Source organism: Coregonus lavaretus (assembly GCF_964263955.1).
Source record: "Coregonus lavaretus genome assembly, contig: HAP1_SCAFFOLD_47, whole genome shotgun sequence".
Lineage (NCBI taxonomy): Eukaryota > Metazoa > Chordata > Actinopteri > Salmoniformes > Salmonidae > Coregonus > Coregonus lavaretus.
This window is the reverse complement of record NW_028161510.1, coordinates 3,370,161-3,392,659: the sequence shown is the minus strand read 5'-3', so window position 1 is coordinate 3,392,659 and position 22,499 is coordinate 3,370,161. Positions and strand designations below refer to the sequence as shown.

At 45.1% G+C, this 22,499-nt stretch overlaps 1 protein-coding gene across 1 annotated transcript in view; it reads left to right on the top strand.

The window, feature by feature from the left end:
• The first annotated feature begins 1,387 nt into the window (after positions 1-1,387).
• LOC311120489 (uncharacterized protein) overlaps positions 1,388-22,499 on the top strand; it is a 36,523-nt gene continuing 15,411 nt past the window's right edge. Inside the window, exon 1 of the mRNA XM_084195076.1 lies at positions 1,388-2,224. Coding sequence (XP_084051202.1) covers positions 1,549-2,224 — 676 coding nt within the window. The 5' untranslated portion in view covers positions 1,388-1,548. The remainder of the gene's footprint in view (positions 2,225-22,499) is intronic.

The following is a 22,499-nucleotide window of genomic DNA, read 5'->3' as shown; positions in this document are numbered from 1 at the left end:
TCGGACAGTTTCTATCCCCATAATGCATCACACTTTGAAAAGAGGTGACTTGACAAAAGTAATCTGCTCGAACGAGCCCATTGCTTTAACATATGCTTAGCTGATACCGCAAATACCTTTCCAGGCATTGTAAGATCTATCAGGCATCAGCAAAACAGAGGAACGTGCCCAAAGACTGCAGGTGGGGGCATTTAAAGAGCTAGCCCCACCCCTTTCAGGTTGACGAGGTTGACTGAGCGTGGCAACCAATAATACTGTGTTCGTAATTACCAGTTTGGAGGGGCCGTTCAAGTGGATTTTCCCCAGTCCTATGTGGTAAATTCCCACTTGGTTATGAATGCCGCTGGACTGATAACTAACCCCAGGTGGATCATTGGCGTTGTTTCCAACGGGAGCAAATTTGTATAGTGCCTCACAATCATCAGACATAACATAGCAATCATCCCGCTATCATCCTCTTTTACCACTTCAGAAAACCTTTACCAAACATTACCCTTTTGTGGCCCTCCCTTCTCTTTATGTTCAACTGTCCATTTCGCAGCTTTTCTAAATAAATCAATAAGCAATGATCTGTTTGTTTGACTCCATGACGAAATATTGCAGATGTGAAGTAGTATATAGTATGTTTAAAACTTTCATTAAGTCTAATCAATCAACACCTGCTTCTCTTTGTGCATGTCAATATAATATTAGTATCTGATAAAATAAATGAAGAAAATAAGAATAAACGTTTACCTGAACTGCATTACACCAGTCAGGAGAAGGCGATGTGCTTCTTTCAGGCGAGACGTGTAATCTAGTAGAAGACAGGATGCTTCTTCAACAGCAGCAGTTTGTTAGCCGGCTCGGTAGCTTGAAACTGACATTATATTGTCAAGATTAGAGTTAAATCCTTAGCTAGGTCACATCTAGATTTAAAAAACTAAAACTAAACAGACTGAATTTATTACAATTCTAGTAATTCAGCAGACGCAGATCGACTCACAGTAGTGAGTGCATACATTTTCGTACTGGTCCCCCGTGGGTATCGAACCAACAACCCTGGCGTTGCAAGCGCCATGCGTTACCAACTGAGCTACACTGAACTATTCTAACAGTATATATTCATAATGTACATATTCATATTTAGGTATAGGTCTGCATAGAGTAAAGTATTGGCTGTAAGATGTCAGACAAAACATATTTGCTAATCTCTAAATTAATAAAAATATGTAGTGAATATCTTTCTAAACTGCGTTACCCATTCCAGTCAGCAGATGGCGATATGCGTCTTCAGATGGTGCTTCTTGTGTGACGTCATATCCAGTGGACCGGACGTCACGGGATGCTGCTTCAACAACACGGATACTGACTCATTCAACCGCCTCCGGAGCTTGGTAGCCAACATACAACCGAGAACATCGAAGCTCTTTAGAACATTTTTGTGTAGATTGATCGCGGTGTTTGTAACACAATTCCTGTTTACGTATCTACTAGTTAACTTAGACGTAACTTGTTAAATTGACAAATGTGTTGATTATACTGAACCTAGCACTAAACTAATCGCTAATGCTAGCTAGCCCGACCATGAGGTCACTAAGCTACTCTCCTCCTGCTACTGAAGAGGAGGTCTGCTGGACGGAGAAAGAAGCTCTGGGGCTGAACATTGTCATCAAAGAAGAGGAGGGAGATATTACAGTAATCGCAGAGGAAGAAGCTTTCAGAGTGAAAGAGGAGGAAGCGGAGGCCATCAGTATCACATTGAACGAAGAGGAGGAGAATGTTACAGTGAAAGAAGAGAAAGAACACTTTAGAGTGAAAGAGGAAGAGGGGATAGAGGCTGTCACAGTGGAAGAAGAGGAGGCTATCAGTATCACATTGAACGAAGAGGAGGGAGATATTACAGTGAAAGAAGAGAAAGTACACTTTAGAGTGAAAGAGGAAGAGGGGATAGAGGCTGTCACAGGGGAAGAAGAGGAGGTAGAAGCTTTCAGAATGAAAAATGAGGAAGAGGAGGCCATAACATTGAAAGAAGAAGAGGAGGGTGTTATAGTGAAAGAAGAGAAAGAACACTTTAGAGTGAAAGAGGAAGAGGGGATAGAGGCTGTCACAGTGGAGGAAGAGGAGGTAGAAGCTTTCAGAATGAAAAAGGAGGAAGAGGAGGCTATAACATTGAAAGAGAAGGAGGAAGACGTTTTGGGAGTGAAAGAGGAGGAAGAGGAGACTGAAGATCTCATTAACACCAGTGAGTACTGTCTTAAAAACCCGGGCAGAAACTCTGCAGTAGTTGAACTCATTTGTGGTTTTAAAGCCAAAGGGGCGTTGCACTGAAATGTGCACCACCTCACCAGAACCCAGAATATAAGCTTGTTTTACTCGATTGCGTTTAAACAATGCAAATGTAAACAGACACTGTATTGACTCAAAACGGGGTTTAAAACGATCATTTTGATCTCATTCATGGTTGGTCCTTGCATCCATAGCTCTGTCTTTGAATTTGAGTGATTACGCTTCTTCAAAGCCTCAGCTACACTCCCCTATCTATTTATTAGGACAGTGAGCTAAAACGATTCTACAATCCCCTATCTATTTAGTAGGACAGTGAGCTAAAACGTTGAATTACCAATAACAGGGGAGGTTAACATTCTACACTCCCCTATCTATTTAGTAGGACAGTGATGCTAAAACGTTGAATTACCCATAACAGGGGAGGTTAACATTCTTTAGGGGTATGCCTCTAACTTTCTCACTCATTATTATTCATGATTCATTCATGATTATACCTAATGATGTTAGCATCCACGTTAATATAGAAGTGTTCAGAAACATATTCTATTCTTGTGTGACTCGTGTGACACAATACATTATTTACCATTCATTTCTATTGGGTACAACATCATCTGAAACGCAACCAAAACTAACTGCAAATTTGTTGTTACACCTTGTAGGAGCAGTATAGAGCTAGTCTGTTCATTATATACAGTGAGGGGAAAAAAGTATTTGATCCCCTGCTGATTTTGTACGTTTGCCCACTGACAAAGAAATGATCAGTCTATAATTTTAATGGTAGGTTTATTTGAACAGTAAGAGACAGAATAACAACAGAAAAATTCAGAAAAACACATGTCAAAAATGTTATAAATTGCTTTGCATTTTAATGAGGGAAATAAGTATTTGACCCCCTCTCGATCAGAAAGATTTCTGGCTCCCAGGTGTCTATTATACAGGTAACGAGCTGAGATTAGGAGCACACTCTTAAAGGGAGTGCTCCTAATCTCACCTTGTTACCTGTATAAAAGACACCTGTCCACAGAAGCAATCAATCAATCAGATTCCAAACTCTCCACCATGGCCAAGACCAAAGAGCTCTCCAAGGATGTCAGGGACAAGGTTGTAGACCTACACAAGGCTGGAATGGGCTACAAGACCATCGCCAAGCAGCTTGGTGAGAAGGTGACAACAGTTGGTGCGATTATTCGCAAATGGAAGAAACACAAAATAACTGTCAATCTCCCTCGGCTTGGGGCTCCATGCAAGATCTCACCTCGTGGAGTTGCAATGATCATGAGAACGGTGAGGAATCAGCCCAGAACTACACAGGAGGATCTTGTCAATGATCTCAAGGCAGCTGGGACCATAGTCACCAAGAAAACAATTGGTAACACACTACGCCATGAAGGACTGAAATCCTGCAGTGCCCGCAAGGTCCCCCTGCTCAAGAAAGCACATATACATGCCCGTCTAAAGTTTGCCAATAAACATCTGAATGATTCAGAGGAGAACTGGGTGAAAGTGTTGTGGTCAGATGAGACCAAAATCGAGCTCTTTGGCATCAACTCAACTCACTGTGTTTGGAGGAGGAGGAATGCTGCCTATGACCCCAAGAACACCATCCTCACCGTCAAACATGGAGGTGGAAACATTATGCTTTGGGGATGTTTTTCTGCTAAGGGGACAGGACAACTTCACCGCATCAAAGGGACGATGGACGGTGCCATGTACCGTCAAATCTTGGGTGAGAACCTCCTTCCCTCAGCCAGGGCATTGAAAATGGGTCGTGGATGGGTATTTCAGCATGACAATGACCCAAAACACACAGCCAAGGCAACAAAGGAGTGGCTCAAGAAGAAGCACATTAAGGTCCTGGAGTGGCCTAGCCAGTCTCCAGACCTTAATCCCATAGAAAATCTGTGGAGGAAGCTGAAGGTTCGAGTTGCCAAACGTCAGCCTCGAAACCTTAATGACTTGGAGAAGATCTGCAAAGAGGAGTGGGACAAAATCCCTCCTGAGATGTGTGCAAACCTGGTGGCCAACTACAAGAAATGTCTGACCTCTGTGATTGCCAACAAGGGTTTTGCCACCAAAAACTAAGTCATGTTTTGCAGAGGGGTCAAATACTTATTTCCCTCATTAAAATGCAAATCAATTTATAACATTTTTGACATGCGTTTTTCTGGATTTTTTTGTTGTTATCCTGTCTCTCACTGTTCAAATAAACCTACCATTAAAATTATAGACTCATCAATTCTTTGTGAGTGGGCAAACGTACAAAATCGGCAGGGGATCAAATACTTTTTTCCCTCATTGTATAAGGTGAATTTGTCCAAATTCTTATGACGCCTTCAAATGGGGGACTAGATACATGAAGTGATTTAATTTCTAAATGGTGAAACAGATTGGTATTAAAATACCCTCAAATTAAAGGTGACAACTGTTCTGTTTTCAAATATAAAATGCTGGAGTATAGAGCCACATTAATTCGGCCAGCGGGCCGCCAGTTGGGGAAACCCTGATCTACATGAATACGGCTTCCACTTCATTAAAGCCATTGGATGCAGTTTATCATAGTGCTCTTCATTTCATCACTGTAGCTCTTCATTTCATCATCACCTCTGTAGCTCAGCTGGTAGAGCACGGCGCTTGTAACGCCAAGGTAGTGGGTTCGATCCCCGGACCACCCATACACACAAAAAATGTATGCACGCATGACTGTAAGTCGCTTTGGATAAAAGCGTCTGCTAAATGGCATATTATTATTATATTATTTATCACTGCTTTATCAGAAAGTGGGATGGCCCTCTTCGACCTCACGTAGGTCAAAACACTGCATTTTATTAATATTATTAGCCCTATTGCAAAAAACAACAACTTTACTAACCTGTAGGAGTTACCATACCCAATCACAGGGATGGCTAACCTATAGGAGTAGGAGTTACCATGCCCAATCATAGGGATGGCTAACCTATAGGAGTAGGAGTTACCATACCCACTCACAGGGATGGCTAACCTATAGGAGTAGGAGTTACCATACCTAATCACAGGGATGGCTAACCTATAGGAGTTACCATACCCAATCACAGGGATGGCTAACCTATAGGAGTAGGAGTTACCATACCCAATCACAGGGATGGCTAACCTATAGGAGTAGGAGTTACCATACCCAATCACAGGGATGGCTAACCTATAGGAGTAGGAGTTACCATACCTAATCACAGGGATGGCTAAACTATAGGAGTAGGAGTTACCATACCTAATCACAGGGATGGCTAACCTATGGGAGTAGGAGTTACTATACCCAATCACAGGGATGGCTAACCTATGGGAGTAGGAGTTACTATACCCAATCACAGGGATGGCTAACCTGTAGGAGTTACCATACCCAATCACAGGGATGGCTAACCTATAGGAGTAGGAGTTAACATACCCAATCACAGGGATGACTAACATATAGGATTAGGAGTTACCATACCTAATCACAGGGATGGCTAACCTATAGGAGTAGGAGTTACCATACCCAATCACAGGGATGGCTAACCTGTAGGAGTTACCATACCCAATCACAGGGATGACTAACCTATAGGAGTAGGAGTTACCATACCCAATCACAGGGATGGCTAACCTATAGGAGTAGGAGTTACCATACCTAATCACAGGGATGGCTAACCTATAGGAGTAGGAGTTACCAGACCCAATCACAGGGATGGCTAACCTGTAGGAGTTACCATACCCAATCACAGGGATGACTAACCTATAGGAGTAGGAGTTACCATACCCAATCACAGGGATGGCTAACCTATAGGAGTAGGAGTTACCATACCCAATCACAGGGATGGCTAACCTATAGGAGGAGGAGTTACCATACCCAATCACAGGGATGGTTAACCTATAGGAGTAGGAGTTAGCATACCCAATCACAGGGATGGCTAACCTGTGGGAGTTACCATACCCAATCACAGGGATGGCTAACCTATAGGAGTAGGAGTTACCATACCTAATCACAGGGATGGCTAACCTATAGGAGTAGGAGTTACCATACCCAATCACAGGGATGGCTAACATGTAGGAGTTACCATACCCAATCACAGGGATGACTAACCTATAGGAGTAGGCGTTACCATACCTAATCACAGGGATGGCTAACCTATAGGAGTAGGAGTTACCATACCCAATCACAGGGATGGCTAACCTATAGTAGGAGGAGTTACCATACCCAATCACAGGGATGGCTAACCTATAGGAGTAGGAGTTAGCATACCCAATCACAGGGATGGCTAACCTATAGGAGTAGGAGTTACCATACCCAATCACAGGGATGACTAACCTATAGGAGTAGGAGTTACCATACCCAATCACAGGGATGGCTAACCTATAGGAGTAGGAGTTACCATACCCAATCACAGGGATGGCTAACCTATAGGAGTAGGAGTTACCATACCCAATCACAGGGATGGCTAACCTATAGGAGTAGGAGTTACCATACCCAATCACAGGGATGGCTAACCTATAGGAGTAGGAGTTACCATACCTAATCACAGGGATGGCTAACCTATAGGAGTAGGAGTTACCATACCCAATCACAGGGATGGCTAACCTGTAGGAGTTACCATACCCAATCACAGGGATGACTAACCTATAGGAGTAGGAGTTACCATACGCAATCACAGGGATGGCTAACCTATAGGAGTAGGAGTTACCATACCCAATCACAGGGATGGCTAACCTATAGGAGGAGGAGTTACCATACCCAATCTTAGGGATGGCTAACCTATAGGAGTAGGAGTTAGCATACCCAATCACATGGATGGCTAACCTATAGGAGTAGGAGTTAGCATAACCAATCACAGGGATGGCTAACCTATAGGAGTAGTAGTTACCATACCTAATCACAGGGATGGCTAAGCTATGGGAGTAGGAGTTAACATACCCAATCACAGGGATGGCTAACCTATAGGAGTAGGAGTTACCATACCCAATCACAGGGATGTCTAACCTATAGGAGTAGGAGTTAGCATACCCAATCACAGGGATGGCTAACCTGTAGGAGTTACCATACCTAATCACAGGGATGGCTAACCTATAGGAGTAGGAGTTACCATACGCAATCACAGGGATGGCTAACCTATAGGAGTAGGAGTTACCATACCCAATCACAGGGATGGCTAACCTATAGGAGGAGGAGTTACCATACCCAATCTTAGGGATGGCTAACCTATAGGAGTAGGAGTTACCATACCCAATCACAGGGATGGCTAACCTATAGGAGTAGGAGTTACCATACCCAATCACAGGGATGGCTAACCTATAGGAGTAGGAGTTACCATACCCAATCACAGGGATGGCTAACCTATAGGAGTAGGAGTTAGCATAACCAATCACAGGGATGGCTAACCTATAGGAGTAGTAGTTACCATACCTAATCACAGGGATGGCTAAGCTATGGGAGTAGGAGTTAACATACCCAATCACAGGGATGGCTAACCTATAGGAGTAGGAGTTACCATACCCAATCACAGGGATGTCTAACCTATAGGAGTAGGAGTTAGCATACCCAATCACAGGGATGGCTAACCTGTAGGAGTTACCATACCTAATCACAGGGATGGCTAACCTATAGGAGTAGGAGTTAGCATACCCAATCACAGGGATGGCTAATCTATAGGAGTAGGTGTTAGCATACCCAATCACAGGGATGGCTAACCTGTAGGAGTTACCATACCCTATCACAGGGATGGCTAACCTATAGGAGTAGGAGTTACCATACCCAATCACAGGGATGCCTAACCTATAGGAGTAGGAGTTACCATACCCAATCACAGGGATGGCTAACCTATAGGAGTAGGAGTTACCATACCCAATCACAAGGATGGCTAACCTATAGGAGTAGGAGTTACCATACCCAATCACAGGGATGTCTAACCTATAGGAGTAGGAGTTACCATACCCAATCACAGGGATGGCTAACCTGTAGGAGTTACCTTACCCAATCACAGGGATGGCTAACCTATAGGAGTAGGAGTTACCATACCCAATCACAGGGATGACTAACCTATAGGAGTAGGAGTTACCATACCTAATCACAGGGATGGCTAACCTATAGGAGTAGGAGTTACCACACCCAATCACAAGGATGGCTAACCTGTAGGAGTTACCATACCCAATCACAGGGATGACTAACCTATAGGAGTAGGAGTTACCATACCCAATCACAGGGATGACTAACCTATAGGAGGAGGAGTTACCATACCTAATCACAGGGATGGCTAACCTATAGGAGTAGGAGTTACCATACCCAATCACAGGGATGGCTAACGACTAACCTATCTGAGTAGATGTCACCATACCCAATCACAGGGATGGCTAACCTGTAGGAGTTACCATACCCAATCACAGGGATGACTAACCTATAGGAGTAGGAGTTACCATACCCAATCACAGGGATGACTAACCTATAGGAGTAGGAGTTACCATACCCAATCACAGGGATGGCTAACCTATAGGAGTAGGAGTTACCATACCCAATAACAGGGATGGCTAACCTATAGGGGTAGGAGTTACCATACCCAATCACAGGGATGGCTAACCTATAGGAGTAGGAGTTACCATACCCAATCACAGGGATGGCTAACCTATAGGAGTAGTAGTTACCATACCCAATCACAGGGATGGCTAACCTATAGGAGTAGGAGTTACAATACCCAATCACAGGGATGGCTAACCTATAGGAGTAGGAGTTACCATACCCAATCACAGGGATGGCTAACCTATAGGACTAGGAGTTACCATACCCAATCACAGGGATGGCTAACCTGTAGGAGTAGGAGTTACCATACCTAATCACAGGGATGGCTAACCTGTAGGAGTTACCATACCCAATCACAGGGATGGCTAACCTATAGGAATAGGAGTTACCATACCCAATCACAGGGATGGCTAACCTATAGGAGTAGGAGTTACCATACCCAATCACAGGGATGGCTAACCTGTAGGAGTTACCATACCCAATCACAGGGATGACTAACCTATAGGAGTAGGAGTTACCATACCCAATCACAGGGATGGCTAACCTATAGGAGTAGGAGTTACCATACCCAATCACAGGGATGGCTAACCTATAGGAGTAGGAGTTACCATACCCAATCACAGGGATGGCTAACCTATAGGAGGAGGAGTTACCATACCCAATCACAGGGATGGCTAACCTATAGGAGTAGGAGTTAGCATACCCAATCACATTGATGGCTAACCTGTAGGAGTTACCATACCTAATCACAGGGATGGCTAACCTATAGGAGTAGGAGTTAGCATACCCAATCACAGGGATGGCTAACCTGTAGGAGTTATCATACCCAATCACAGAGATGGCTAACCTATAGGAGTAGGAGTTACCATACCGAATCACAGGGATGGCTAACCTGTAGGAGTTACCATACCTAATCACAGGGATGGCTAACCTATAGGAGTAGGACTTAGCATACCCAATCACAGGGATGGCTAACCTATAGGAGTAGGAGTTAGCATACCCAATCACAGGGATGGATAACCTGTAGGAGTTACCATACCCAATCACAGAGATGGCTAACCTATAGGAGTAGGAGTTACCATACCCAATCACAGGGATGGCTAACCTATAGGAGTAGGAGTTACCATACCCAATCACAGGGATGGCTAACCTATAGGAGTAGGAGTTACCATACCCAATCACAGGGATGGCTAACCTATAGGAGTAGGAGTTACCATACCCAATCACAGGGATGGCTAACCTATAGGAGTAGGAGTTACCATACCCAATCACAGGGATGGCTAACCTATAGGAGTAGGAGTTACCATACCCAATCACAGGGATGGCTAACCTGTAGGAGTAGGAGTTAGCATACCCAATCACAGGGATGGATAACCTATAGGAGTAGGAGTTAGCATACGCAATCACAGGGATGGCTAACCTGTAGGAGTTATCATATCCAATCACAGAGATGGCTAACCTATAGGAGTAGGAGTTACCATTCCCAATCACAGGGATGGCTAACCTATAGGAGTAGGAGTTACCATACCCAATCTAAGGGGTTGGCTAACCTATAGGAGTAGGAGTTACCATACCCAATCACAGGGATGGCTAACCTATAGGAGTAGGAGTTACCATACCTAATCACAGGGATGGCTAACCTATAGGAGTAGGAGTTACCAGACCCAATCACAGGGATGGCTAACCTTTCGGAGGTACCATACCCAATCACAGGGATGACTAACCTATAGGAGTAGGAGTTACCATACCCAATCACAGGGATGGCTAACCTATAGGAGGAGGAGTTACCATACCCAATCACAGGGATGGCTAACCTATAGGAGTAGGAGTTAGCATACCCAATCACATTGATGGCTAACCTGTAGGAGTTACCATACCTAATCACAGGGATGGCTAACCTATAGGAGTAGGAGTTAGCATACCCAATCACAGGGATGGCTAACCTGTAGGAGTTATCATACCCAATCACAGGGATGGCTAACCTATAGGAGTAGGAGTTACCATACCGAATCACAGGGATGGCTAACCTGTAGGAGTAGGAGTTACCATACCCAATCACAGGGATGGCTAACCTATAGGAGTAGGAGTTACCATACCCAATCACAGGGATGGCTAACCTATAGGAGTAGGAGTTACCATACCCAATCACAGGGATGGCTAACCTATAGGAGTAGGAGTTACCATACCCAATCACAGGGATGGCTAACCTGTAGGAGTAGGAGTTAGCATACCTAATCACAGGGATGGATAACCTATAGGAGTAGGAGTTAGCATACGCAATCACAGGGATGGCTAACCTGTAGGAGTTATCATACCCAATCACAGAGATGGCTAACCTATAGGAGTAGGAGTTACCATACCTAATCACAGGGATGGCTAACCTATAGGAGTAGGAGTTAGCATACCCAATCACAGGGATGGCTAACCTGTAGGAGTTACCATACCCAATCACAGGGATGACTAACCTATAGGAGTAGGAGTTACCCTACCCAATCACAGGGATGGCTAACCTATAGGAGTAGGAGTTACCATACCCAATCACAGGGATGGCTAACCTATAGGAGTAGGAGTTACCATACCCAATCACAGGGATGGCTAACCTATAGGAGTAGGAGTTACCATACCCAATCACAGGGATGGCTAACCTATAGGAGTAGGAGTTACCATACCCAATCACAGGGATGGCTAACCTATAGGAGTAGGAGTTACCATACCCAATCACAGGGATGGCTAACCTGTAGGAGTAGGAGTTAGCATACCTAATCACAGGGATGGATAACCTATAGGAGTAGGAGTTAGCATACGCAATCACAGGGATGGCTAACCTGTAGGAGTTATCATACCCAATCACAGAGATGGCTAACCTATAGGAGTAGGAGTTACCATACCTAATCACAGGGATGGCTAACCTATAGGAGTAGGAGTTAGCATACCCAATCACAGGGATGGCTAACCTGTAGGAGTTACCATACCCAATCACAGGGATGACTAACCTATAGGAGTAGGAGTTACCATACCCAATCACAGGGATGGCTAACCTATAGGAGTAGGAGTTAGCATACCCAATCACAGGGATGGCTAACCTGTAGGAGTTACCATACCCAATCACAGGGATGACTAACCTATAGGAGTAGGAGTTACCATACCCAATCACAGGGATGGCTAACCTATAGGAGTAGGAGTTAGCATACCCAATCACAGGGATGGATAACCTGTAGGAGTTACCATACCCAATCACAGAGATGGCTAACCTATAGGAGTAGGAGTTACCATACCCAATCACAGGGATGGCTAACCTATAGGAGTAGGAGTTACCATACCCAATCACAGGGATGGCTAACCTATAGGAGTAGGAGTTACCATACCCAATCACAGGGATGGCTAACCTGTAGGAGTAGGAGTTAGCATACCCAATCACAGGGATGGATAACCTATAGGAGTATGAGTTAGCATACCCAATCACAGGGATGGCTAACCTGTAGGAGTTATCATACCCAATCACAGAGATGGCTAACCTATAGGAGTAGGAGTGACCATACCTAATCACAGGGATGGCTAACCTATAGGAGTAGGAGTTATTATACCCAATCACAGGGATGGCTAACCTGTAGGAGTTACTACACCCAATCACAGGGATGGCTAACCTATAGGAGTAGGAGTTACCATACCCAATCACAGGGATGGCTAACCTATAGGAGTAGGAGTTACCATACCCAATCACAGGGATGGCTAACCTATAGGAGTAGGAGTTACCATACCCAATCACAGGGATGGCTAACCTATAGGAGTAGGAGTTACCATACCCAATCACAGGGATGGCTAACCTATAGGAGTAGGAGTTACCATACCCAATCACAGGGATGGCTAACCTGTAGGAGTAGGAGTTAGCATACCTAATCACAGGGATGGATAACCTATAGGAGTAGGAGTTAGCATATGCAATCACAGGGATGGCTAACCTGTAGGAGTTATCATACCCAATCACAGAGATGGCTAACCTATAGGAGTAGGAGTTACCATACCTAATCACAGGGATGGCTAACCTATAGGAGTAGGAGTTAGCATACCCAATCACAGGGATGGCTAACCTGTAGGAGTTACCATACCCAATCACAGGGATGACTAACCTATAGGAGTAGGAGTTACCATACCCAATCACAGGGATGGCTAACCTATAGGAGTAGGAGTTACCATACCCAATCACAGGGATGGCTAACCTATAGGAGTAGGAGTTACCATACCCAATCACAGGGATGGCTAACCTGTAGGAGTAGGAGTTAGCATACCCAATCACAGGGATGGATAACCTATAGGAGTATGAGTTAGCATACCCAATCACAGGGATGGCTAACCTGTAGGAGTTATCATACCCAATCACAGAGATGGCTAACCTATAGGAGTAGGAGTGACCATACCTAATCACAGGGATGGCTAACCTATAGGAGTAGGAGTTAGCATACCCAATCACAGGGATGGCTAACCTGTAGGAGTTACTACACCCAATCACAGGGATGGCTAACCTATAGGAGTAGGAGTTACCATACCCAATCACAGGGATGGCTAACCTATAGGAGTAGGAGTTACCATACCCAATCACAGGGATGGCTAACCTATAGGAGTAGGAGTTACCATACCCAATCACAGGGATGGCTAACCTATAGGAGTAGGAGTTACCATACCCAATCACAGAGATGGCTAACCTATAGGAGTAGGAGTTACCATACCCAATCACAGGGATGGCTAACCTGTAGGAGTTACCATACCCAATCACAGGGATGACTAACCTATAGGAGTAGGAGTTACCATACCCAATCACAGGGATGGCTAACCTATAGGAGTAGGAGTTACCATACCTAATCACAGGGATGGCTAACCTATAGGAGTAGGAGTTAGCATACCCAATCACAGGGATGGCTACCTTTCGGAGGTACCATACCCAATCACAGGGATGACTAACCTATAGGAGTAGGAGTTACCATACCCAATCACAGGGATGGCTAACCTATAGGAGTAGGAGTTACCATACCCAATCACAGGGATGGCTAACCTGTAAGAGTTACCATACCCAATCACAGGGATGACTAACCTATAGGAGTAGGAGTTACCATACCCAATCACATGGATGGCTAACCTATAGGAGGAGGAGTTACCATACCCAATCACAGGGATGGCTAACCTATAGGAGTAGGAGTTAGCATACCCAATCACAGGGATGGATAACCTGTAGGAGTTACCATACCCAATCACAGGGATGTCTAACCTATAGGAGTAGGAGTTACCATACCCAATCACAGGGATGGCTAACCTATAGGAGTAGGAGTTACCATACCCAATCACAGGGATGGCTAACCTATAGGAGTAGGAGTTACCATACCCAATCACAGGGATGGCTAACCTATAGGAGTAGGAGTTACCATACCCAATCACAGGGATGGCTAACCTATAGGAGTAGGAGTTACCATACCCAATCACAGGGATGGCTAACCTATAGGAGTAGGAGTTACCATACCCAATCACAGGGATGGCTAACCTATAGGAGTAGGAGTTACCATACCCAATCACAGGGATGGCTAACCTATAGGAGTAGGAGTTACCATACCCAATCACAGAGATGGCTAACCTATAGGAGTAGGAGTTACCATACCCAATCACAGGGATGGCTAACCTGTAGGAGTTACCATACCCAATCACAGGGATGACTAACCTATAGGAGTAGGAGTTACCATACCCAATCACAGGGATGGCTAACCTGTAGGAGTTACCATACCCAATCACAGCGATGACTAACCTATAGGAGTAGGAGTTACCATACCCAATCACAGGGATGGCTAACCTAAAGGAGTAGGAGTTACCATACCTAATCACAGGGTTGGCTAACCTATAGGAGTAGGAGTTACCATACCCAATCACAGGGATGGCTAACCTTTCGGAGGTACCATACCCAATCACAGGGATGACTAACCTATAGGAGTAGGAGTTACCATACCCAATCACATGGATGGCTAACCTATAGGAGGAGGAGTTACCATACCCAATCACAGGGATGGCTAACCTATAGGAGTAGGAGTTACCATACCCAATCACAGGGATGGCTAACCTATAGGATTAGGAGTTACCATACCCAATCACAGGGATGGCTAACCTATAGGAGTAGGAGTTACCATACCCAATCACAGGGATGGCTAACCTATAGGAGTAGGAGTTACCATACCCAATCACAGGGATGGCTAACCTATAGGAGTAGGAGTTACCATACCCAATCACAGGGATGGCTAACCTATAGGATTAGGAGTTACCATACCCAATCACAGGGATGGCTAACCTATAGGAGTAGGAGTTACCATACCCAATCACAGGGATGGCTAACCTATAGGATTAGGAGTTACCATACCCAATCACAGGGATGGCTAACCTGTAGGAGTTACCATTACCCAATCACAGGGATGACTAACCTATAGGAGTAGGAGTTACCATACCCAATCACAGGGATGGCTAACCTATAGGAGTAGGAGTTACCATACCTAATCACAGGGATGGCTAACCTATAGGAGTAGGAGTTACCAGACCCAATCACAGGGATGGCTAACCTTTCGGAGGTACCATACCCAATCACAGGGATGACTAACCTATAGGAGTAGGAGTTACCATACCCAATCACAGGGATGGCTAACCTATAGGAGTAGGAGTTACCATACCGAATCACAGGGATGGCTAACCTGTAGGAGTTACCATACCTAATCACAGGGATGGCTAACCTATAGGAGTAGGACTTAGCATACCCAATCACAGGGATGGCTAACCTATAGGAGTAGGAGTTAGAATACCCAATCACAGGGATGGATAACCTGTAGGAGTTACCATACCCAATCACAGAGATGGCTAACCTATAGGAGTAGGAGTTACCATACCCAATCACAGGGATGGCTAACCTATAGGAGTAGGAGTTACCATACCCAATCACAGGGATGGCTAACCTTTCGGAGGTACCATACCCAATCACAGGGATGACTAACATATAGGAGTAGGAGTTACCATACCCAATCACAGGGATGGCTAACCTATAGGAGGAGGAGTTACCATACCCAATCACAGGGATGGCTAACCTATAGGAGTAGGAGTTAGCATACCCAATCACATTGATGGCTAACCTGTAGGAGTTACCATACCTAATCACAGGGATGGCTAACCTATAGGAGTAGGAGTTAGCATACCCAATCACATGGATGGCTAACCTGTAGGAGTTATCATACCCAATCACAGAGATGGCTAACCTATAGGAGTAGGAGTTACCATACCGAATCACAGGGATGGCTAACCTGTAGGAGTTACCATACCTAATCACAGGGATGGCTAACCTATAGGAGTAGGACTTAGCATACCCAATCACAGGGATGGCTAACCTATAGGAGTAGGAGTTAGCATACCCAATCACAGGGATGGATAACCTGTAGGAGCTACCATACCCAATCACAGAGATGGCTAACCTATAGGAGTAGGAGTTACCATACCCAATCACAGGGATGGCTAACCTATAGGAGTAGGAGTTACCATACCCAATCACAGGGATGGCTAACCTATAGGAGTAGGAGTTACCATACCCAATCACAGGGATGGCTAACCTTTCGGAGGTACCATACCCAATCACAGGGATGACTAACATATAGGAGTAGGAGTTACCATACCCAATCACAGGGATGGCTAACCTATAGGAGGAGGAGTTACCATACCCAATCACAGGGATGGCTAACCTATAGGAGTAGGAGTTAGCATACCCAATCACAGGGATGGATAACCTGTAGGAGTTACCATACCCAATCACAGAGATGGCTAACCTATAGGAGTAGGAGTTACCATACCCAATCACAGGGATGGCTAACCTATAGGAGTAGGAGTTACCATACCCAATCACAGGGATGGCTAACCTATAGGAGTAGGAGTTACCATACCCAATCACAGGGATGGCTAACCTATAGGAGTAGGAGTTACCATACCCAATCACAGGGATGGCTAACCTGTAGGAGTTATCATACCCAATCACAGAGATGGCTAACCTATAGGAGTAGGAGTTACCATACCTAATCACAGGGATGGCTAACCTATAGGAGTAGGAGTTAGCATACCCAATCACAGGGATGGCTAACCTGTAGGAGTTACCATACCCAATCACAGGGATGACTAACCTATAGGAGTAGGAGTTACCATACCCAATCACATTGATGGCTAACCTATAGGAGTAGGAGTTACCATACCCAATCACAGGGATGGATAACCTATAGGAGTAGGAGTTACCATACCCAATCACAGGGATGGCTAACCTATAGGAGTAGGAGTTACCATACCCAATCACAGGGATGGCTAACCTGTAGGAGTAGGAGTTAGCATACCCAATCACAGGGATGGATAACCTATAGGAGTATGAGTTAGCATACCCAATCACAGGGATGGCTAACCTGTAGGAGTTATCATACCCAATCACAGAAATGGCTAACCTATAGGAGTAGGAGTGACCATACCTAATCACAGGGATGGCTAACCTATAGGAGTAGGAGTTAGCATACCCAATCACAGGGATGGCTAACCTGTAGGAGTTACTACACCCAATCACAGGGATGGCTAACCTATAGGAGTAGGAGTTACCATACCCAATCACAGGGATGGCTAACCTATAGGAGTAGGAGTTACCATACCCAATCACAGGGATGGCTAACCTATAGGAGTAGGAGTTACCATACCCAATCACAGGGATGGCTAACCTATAGGAGTAGGAGTTACCATACCCAATCACAGAGATGGCTAACCTATAGGAGTAGGAGTTACCATACCCAATCACAGGGATGGCTAACCTGTAGGAGTTACCATACCCAATCACAGGGATGACTAACCTATAGGAGTAGGAGTTACCATACCCAATTACAGTGATGGCTAACCTAAAGGAGTAGGAGTTACCATACCTAATCACAGGGATGGCTAACCTATAGGAGTAGGAGTTAGCATACCCAATCACAGGGATGGCTAACCTTTCGGAGGTACCATACCCAATCACAGGGGTGACTAACCTATAGGAGTAGGAGTTACCATACCCAATCACAGGGATGGCTAACCTATAGGAGTAGGAGTTACCATACCCAATCACAGGGGTGACTAACCTATAGGAGGAGGAGTTACCATACCCAATCACAGGGATGGCTAACCTATAGGAGTAGGAGTTAGCATACCCAATCACAGGGATGGATAACCTGTAGGAGTTACCATACCCAATCACGGATGTCTAACCTATAGGAGTAGGAGTTACCATACCCAATCACAGGGATGGCTAACCTATAGGAGTAGGAGTTACCATACCCAATCACAGGGATGGCTAACCTATAGGAGTAGGAGTTACCATACCCAATCACAGGGATGTCTAACCTATAGGATTAGGAGTTACCATACCCAATCACAGGGATGGCTAACCTATAGGAGTAGGAGTTACCATACCCAATCACAGGGATGGCTAACCTATAGGAGTAGGAGTTACCATACCCAATCACAGGGATGGCTAACCTATAGGAGTAGGAGTTACCATACCCAATCACAGAGATGGCTAACCTATAGGAGTAGGAGTTACCATACCCAATCACAGGGATGGCTAACCTATAGGAGTAGGAGTTACCATACCCAATCACAGGGATGGCTAACCTATAGGAGTAGGAGTTACCATACCCAATCACAGGGATGGCTAACCTATAGGAGTAGGAGTTACCATACCCAATCACAGGGATGGCTAACCTATAGGAGTAGGAGTTACCATACCCAATCACAGGGATGGCTAACCTATAGGAGTAGGAGTTACCATACCCAATCACAGAGATGGCTAACCTATAGGAGTAGGAGTTACCATACCCAATCACAGGGATGGCTAACATGTAGGAGTTACCATACCCAATCACAGGGATGACTAACCTATAGGAGTAGGAGTTACCATACCCAATCACAGGGATGGCTAACCTAAAGGAGTAGGAGTTACCATACCTAATCACAGGGTTGGCTAACCTATAGGAGTAGGAGTTACCATACCCAATCACAGGGATGGCTAACCTATAGGAGTAGGAGTTACCATACCCAATCACAGAGATGGCTAACCTATAGGAGTAGGAGTTACCATACCCAATCACAGGGATGGCTAACATGTAGGAGTTACCATACCCAATCACAGGGATGACTAACCTATAGGAGTAGGAGTTACCATACCCAATCACAGGGATGGCTAACCTAAAGGAGTAGGAGTTACCATACCTAATCACAGGGTTGGCTAACCTATAGGAGTAGGAGTTACCATACCCAATCACAGGGATGGCTAACCTTTCGGAGGTACCATACCCAATCACAGGGATGACTAACCTATAGGAGTAGGAGTTACCATACCCAATCACATGGATGGCTAACCTATAGGAGGAGGAGTTACCATACCCAATCACAGGGATGGCTAACCTATAGGAGTAGGAGTTACCATACCTAATCACAGGGATGGCTAACCTATAGGAGTAGGAGTTAGCATACCCAATCACAGGGATGGCTAATCTGTAGGAGTTACCATACCCTATCACGGGGATGGCTAACCTATAGGAGTAGGAGTTACCATACCCAATCACAGGGATGCCTAACCTATAGGAGTAGGAGTTACCATACCCAATCACAGGGATGGCTAACCTATAGGAGTAGGAGTTACCATACCCAATCACAAGGATGGCTAACATATAGGAGTAGGAGTTACCATACCCAATCACAGGGATGTCTAACCTATAGGAGTAGGAGTTACCATACCCAATCACAGGGATGGCTAACCTGTAGGAGTTACCTTACCCAATCACAGGGATGACTAACCTATAGGAGTAGGAGTTACCATACCTAATCACAGGGATGGCTAACCTATAGGAGTAGGAGTTACCATACCCAATCACAGGGATGGCTAACCTGTAGGAGTTACCATACCCAATCACAGGGATGACTAACCTATAGGAGTAGGAGTTACCATACCCAATCACAGGGATGGCTAACCTATAGGAGTAGGAGTTACCATACCCAATCACAGGGGATGGCTAACCTATAGGAGTAGGAGTTACCATACCCAATCACAGGGATGGCTAACCTATAGGAGTAGGAGTTACCATACCCAATCACAGGGATGGCTAACCTGTAGGAGTTAGCATACCCAATCACAGGGATGGATAACCTATAGGAGTAGGAGTTAGCATACCCAATCACAGGGATGGCTAACCTGTAGGAGTTATCATACCCAATCACAGAGATGGCTAACCTATAGGAGTAGGAGTTACCATACCCAATAACGGAGATGGCTAACCTATAGGAGTAGGAGTTACCATACCCAATCACAGGGATGGCTAACCTGTAGGAGTTACCATACCCAATCACAGGGATGACTAACCTATAGGAGTAGGAGTTACCATACCCAATCACAGGGATGGCTAACCTAAAGGAGTAGGAGTTACCATACCCAATCACAGGGATGGCTAACCTATAGGAGTAGGAGTTACCATACCCAATCACAGGGATGGCTAACCTATAGGAGTAGGAGTTACCATACCCAGTCACAGGGATGGCTAACCTATAGGAGTAGGAGTTACCATACCCAATCACAGGGATGGCTAACCTATAGGAGTAGGAGTTACCATACCCAATCACAGGGATGGCTAACCTATAGGAGTAGGAGTTACCATACCCAATCACAGGGATGGCTAACCTATAGGAATAGGAGTTACCATACCCAATCACAGGGATGGCTAACCTATAGGAGTAGGAGTTACCATACCCAATCACAGGGATGGCTAACCTATAGGAATAGGAGTTACCATACCCAATCACAGGGATGGCTAATCTATAGGAGTAGGAGTTACCATACCCAATCACAGGGATGGCTAACCTATAGGAGTAGGAGTTACCATACCCAATCACAGGGATGGCTAACCTATAGGAGTAGGAGTTACTATACCCAATCACAGGGATGGCTAACCTGTAGGAGTTACCATACCCAATCACAGGGATGGCTAACCTATAGGAGTAGGAGTTACCATACCCAATCACAGGGATGACTAACATATAGGATTAGGAGTTACCATACCTAATCACAGGGATGACTAACCTATAGGAGTAGGAGTTACCATACCCAATCACAGGGATGGCTAACCTGTAGGAGTTACCATACCCAATCACAGGGATGACTAACCTATAGGAGTAGGAGTTACCATACCCAATCACAGGGATGGCTAACCTATAGGAGTAGGAGTTACCATACCTAATCACAGGGATGGCTAACCTATAGGAGTAGGAGTTACCAGACCCAATCACAGGGATGGCTAACCTGTAGGAGTTACAATACCCAATCACAGGGATGACTAACCAAAGGAGTAGGAGTTACCATACCCAATCACAGGGATGGCTAACCTATAGGAGTAGGAGTTACCATACCCAATCACAGGGATGGCTAACCTATAGGAGGAGGAGTTACCATACCCAATCACAGGGATGGCTAACCTATAGGAGTAGGAGTTAGCATACCCAATCACAGGGATGGCTAACCTGTAGGAGTTATCATACCTAATCACAGGGATGGCTAACCTATAGGAGTAGGAGTTAGCATACCCAATCACAGGGATGGCTAAGCTGTGGGAGTTACCATACCCAATCACAGGGATGGCTAACCTATAGGAGTAGGAGTTACCATACCTAATCACAGGGATGGCTAACCTATAGGAGTAGGAGTTACCATACCCAATCACAGGGATGGCTAACCTGTAGGAGTTACCATACCCAATCGCAGGGATGACTAACCTATAGGAGTAGGAGTTACCATACCCAATCACAGGGATGGCTAACCTATAGGAGGAGGAGTTACCATACCCAATCACAGGGATGGCTAACCTATAGGAGTAGGAGTTAGCATACCCAATCACAGGGATGGCTAACCTATAGGAGTTACCATACCCAATCGCTGGGATGGCTAACCTATAGGAGTAGGAGTTACCATATCCAATCACAGGGATGGCTAACCTATAGGAGTAGGAGTTACCATACCCAATCACAGGGATGGCTAACCTATAGGAGTAGGAGTTACCATAACCAATCACAGGGATGGCTAACTTATAGGAGTAGGAGTTACCATACCCAATCACAGGGATGGCTAACCTGTAGGAGTTACCATACCTAATCACAGGGATGGCTAACCTATAGGAGTAGGAGTTAGCATACCTAATCACAGGGATGGCTAACCTATAGGAATAGGAGTTAGCATACCCAATCACAGGGATGGCTAACCTGTAGGAGTTACCATACCCAATCACAGAGATGGCTAACCTATAGGAGTAGGAGTTACCATACCTAATCACAGGGATGGCTAACCTATAGGAGTAGGAGTTAGCATACCCAATCACAGGGATGGCTAACCTGTAGGAGTTACCATACCCTATCACAGGGATGGCTAACCTATAGGAGTAGGAGTTACCATACCCAATCACAGGGATGCCTAACCTATAGGAGTAGGAGTTACCATACCCAATCACAGGGATGGCTAACCTATAGGAGTAGGAGTTACCATACCCAATCACAGGGATGTCTAACCTATTGGAGTAGGAGTTACCATACCCAATCACAGGGATGGCTAACCTGTAGGAGTTACCTTACCCAACCACAGGGATGGCTAACCTATAGGAGTAGGAGTTACAAT